Source organism: Oryzias melastigma, unplaced genomic scaffold, assembly GCF_002922805.2.
Source record: "Oryzias melastigma strain HK-1 unplaced genomic scaffold, ASM292280v2 sc00427, whole genome shotgun sequence".
Classification (NCBI taxonomy): domain Eukaryota; kingdom Metazoa; phylum Chordata; class Actinopteri; order Beloniformes; family Adrianichthyidae; genus Oryzias; species Oryzias melastigma.
This window is the reverse complement of record NW_023417023.1, coordinates 54998-58698: the sequence shown is the minus strand read 5'-3', so window position 1 is coordinate 58698 and position 3701 is coordinate 54998. Positions and strand designations below refer to the sequence as shown.

General features: G+C 43.3%; 1 protein-coding gene across 1 annotated transcript; it reads right to left on the bottom strand.

Moving 5' to 3' along the window:
- Positions 1-297: 297 nt before the first annotated feature.
- Positions 298-1703, bottom strand: LOC112138905 (THAP domain-containing protein 6-like). Its single transcript, XM_036211056.1, has 3 exons — positions 1557-1703; positions 816-1005; positions 298-462 (listed from the first exon to the last, which is right to left on the bottom strand). Exons 1-3 carry the CDS (start codon positions 1634-1636, stop codon positions 328-330), a joined length of 405 nt encoding a protein of 134 aa, XP_036066949.1. The 5' UTR covers positions 1637-1703; the 3' UTR covers positions 298-327.
- Positions 1704-3701: the final 1998 nt, after the last annotated feature.

Below are 3701 nucleotides of genomic sequence, written 5' to 3'. Positions count from 1 at the left end.
TTACAATTGNTAGTAGCGGAAAACGAAAACCTCCTCAATGATGAGGCAAGAGAATAAAGAGGCCACAACGACAATAACAAATATAGTGTATACACTAGTTTACTTAATCTGTATATCTTAACTTGGTTGGCTGCAATGATTTTTTTTTGGTACAGCAGGAGTCAGTATTAAATGACACAGTATCAATACAGTTTAGGTAATATGCCAAAACTAGGGCTGGGAATCAATTACAAAAAATTAACTAATTAATCAAAAAACTGGAAAAAATTAATCACTTTTATTTCTTTTTTTGTTGCAGTATTTATCAGCCACCTGTTGGCCATTATGTTATGATGTTAAAATACAAATACTCACATCATTAGGCTGAGGTTGTGGAAGTGAGGCTGAAGTCTCATCCTGAGAGGCTGCTGACATGCTCTCTTCAGGTCTTCTGGAGGTAGATGTGGTTCTGCCCTTTTCTGGCTAAAATAAAGAAGGATAATAATTTGAAAAACATATAGGTGACAATGACCATGGTGTGTGCTTGTTTCTTTGTGGTGTTCCTGCATGCTCACTAATTGGCCTAATTAACTGAGACAAAAATAAACCAAAGACCAAAACATTCGTCTCATAATATTTTAGTAATCTAGGAAAAATGTCACAGTTTTTCAAATCTAGCTTGAACTCTTTCATACACCGTTCATTGCCAGATTTCATGGTTATAAATGGGTTGTGAAACTCTTGCCTTTAGGATTGGCTGGTAGTATCTCACTCTGCCCTGTAATAATAGAATATCTCATTTATGAATGCTGATAGCCTTATGATGAGACACCTACTCTTTGGAGGTGAAGCGGGAAGTTGAAGACTGACGGAATAACACCATCTTTCAGTCTCACGATCTGACCGGTCCGGTCAAAATCTTCTGGCTTAAAATGTTCACTGCAGAGCACAGACGAGTCAGTTGCAGTGAAGCCTTCTCTCCTTAAGGCCACTTCCCACTTCTTCCTCACATCTTTTTTGGGAAACCTTAAAATCGAAATTAAATAAAAGAGAGAGATTCAGAAGAGTCTACACAAACATGATAAAGGAAGTCAATATTGTTTTCTTAATTCTTCTTACAATTTAATTCCTAGTTTTCAATTTTTTATCTACTTTTTTCATTCAATTTTTTCCATTTATTTCATTCTTCAAATTTATTAGAATCTTTTGTTTTGTCAACAAAATTAAAATTTCACATTTCTATTGATGATAAACCAACCAGCTAAAATCATGAGTAAGCTTCTTTGCAAACTTTTCTATAGTTAGATGTTCAGTTGTTCCTATTTGCAAATCAGTGGAGTGGGATGACAATGAAAGATATTTAATACCAGTTATATTTGTTTTATTTCTAAAGTAGCATTGCTGTGCCATTTTTATGGAATATATGATTTAAAAAGTCTCAGTTAGCCTTCATGGCTGAGTGAACACCAGCACTAGATAGCTACGTTAGCTGTCAAAGATTCCACTGGTGTAGATAACAACACAGTAATAATATAGTCTATTCCCTAAATAAAACCAATAAAAATGTTCAAACTTACTTGTGAAAGGTAATCCCCCGATCCCTGGCTTCAATAGTCTGCCGATTTGAGCAGGCATATGCCGCACAATGCTCAGGCATCTTGTGTTTGTCTTCTTTATTTTTGTTTGTCTTGGCGACAGGACGACCGGTCCAACATGGCGGCCGCAATTCCTATGCTCCAGCAGCCAATGCGGCATCTACTCTCTATATGATATCTATGCTTCAAATAAGAACATGAACATGGCTGGCTGTCGCTGCATTTTCGGTATGTGGAAGCAAATCGGTTGCACCTCTTACCCCGCATGCGCGAACCACACATCACTTCCGCTCTTCGCCCACTATACCACAGAGTCATTTCCAAACAGTAAAACTCCTCGATCAGAAGAATTTATGTTTTTCTCAACAACCGAGAGCTTCTCCTGACTGGATTACTGTGCGAAAAAAAGCCACCGAGTTACCGTTAATAATGTATTTGGATTACAGGATAAAATAAAGTGTTTTGACGTGGCGCTGTATCCTCTTAGCTTAGGGAGTAAACTGCCGTCATGTAAAACTGCAGAAGAAGAAAACATTTGTAGTCCGTTTGTAGTCACTGCAAGATCGTAAGGTCCTGATCCTTAACGTGACTTTTTCCTTTCGTTTTTTCAAAAATAAGTGAATGTTTTCACTATGATAAACATTCTAAGTGCTATATTAACATCCTAAGAGGTTATTATTGTTGTTACCGTCCGAAGACCGGAAAATGCTTTAGTGGAAGTGACGTTCGGTTCGCGCATGCGGGAGAGCGGTGCAACCGTTTTGCTTCTGCATACCGAAAATGCAGCGACACTGGCGACCCACACTTTGCTGCTGCTATCAATGAATATTTTACCTTCGGGCTGTGAGCTGACGGAGGGAAGCCGTGGAAGTCCATCTACACAGATCAACTGTGAGAAACTGCTGAAAGCAACTCGTCTACATCAACACAACGATCAGAGAAAGTCTCAACAAACTTATCAGAACTCTAAACTATCAAGAGAATATCAAGAAATCAGACACGAGCGCTCCAGCATGGGTGACGTGGCCAACGACACGTCAGCACAGGACGCTGGAACATATTTGTGCGTTAATTGCACAAACTGTGAACCGCAGCATTCTCGGCTCTACAATGTCATCCGCAAGTTAAAATCTCAACTTAGAGAAAAAGATAAGCTAATTGATCATATGATGTCAGTTACCTTCCCTCAAACAAGAAATGCATCCAATACGTCCGCTCCTGGACACCTGCCAAACCCAAACTCATCCTTGTCGGAAACAGTTCAGTGGATTGGCGCAACAAACATGGAAACAGACTCTACTGGAGTTGAGAGCAACGTCGTCCAGGTACGTGGCCTAACAGATGGATTGGACCTGATTGATCGGAGCCACAGAGCCGAAACTCTAAATCACCCGTAAACCCCAGAGACTCAGCAAACTCACCAACCCGTCGGCACGGCCGCCGGCCGCGGGGCTCCGGTTTGCTCCTCCACACCGAGGCCATCGTGGGTGGAGGTGACATGGCGCGGGAAAGTTTCCTGGACGGCTAAGCCGTGCACAGCTTTGCCGGCAAATATTTCTCTCTCCAACCATTTTGCCACGAGAATGATGCTCCCTCTTCGGCGGCGCCGCTCCAGCTGGGCTCTTACGAGATGTGGCCCGGGCTGGGTCAGCAAGTCCTGTCTTCAAGCTCTACTGATTTAGCTGCAGACACTGCGCAGACTGCACCACCTCCTGGCACCGCTTTGATCTCGGATCGGCAGACAGATCTATCAGCATCTCCGACCTTTTGTGCGGCTTCTTCTGTATCGCTGCGGCAAGGACAAAACGTGCGCACCCATTCACCGGACATTGCCGCGTCCATTCCACTCTCCAACGCTCCTGGGACACTACCTACCTCGTCAACACAGAGCCTCCGGTCTTCACTGAGTCGGGTCCCATCAGCTGTCACACCAACACGGACTCCTGTCTCATCGAAAGGGAGTCGGAGAAAACGGGATCCCTCCACACTTGACATCCCTGACCGAGCTGGAGCCCCCCTTACGTCATCTGTGTCTACTACAAGATCGAGGCGACGACAGCTGCTGCGAGAGGCCGTGAAACAACGCTCTGGAATAGCAGCTCAACCACGAGGATCGCTGAACCCAGA

Coding starts and splice junctions, on each gene's coding strand:
- LOC112138905 (XM_036211056.1), bottom strand. CDS start 1,636: ATGCCTGAGCATTGTGCGGCATATGCCTGCTCAAATCGGCAGACTATT. Junction 1,006..1,556: donor CGGGGGATTACCTTTCACAA/GTAAGTTTGAAC, acceptor TTCGATTTTAAG/GTTTCCCAAAAAAGATGTGA. Junction 463..815: donor TCCCGCTTCACCTCCAAAGA/GTAGGTGTCTCA, acceptor TCTTTATTTTAG/CCAGAAAAGGGCAGAACCAC.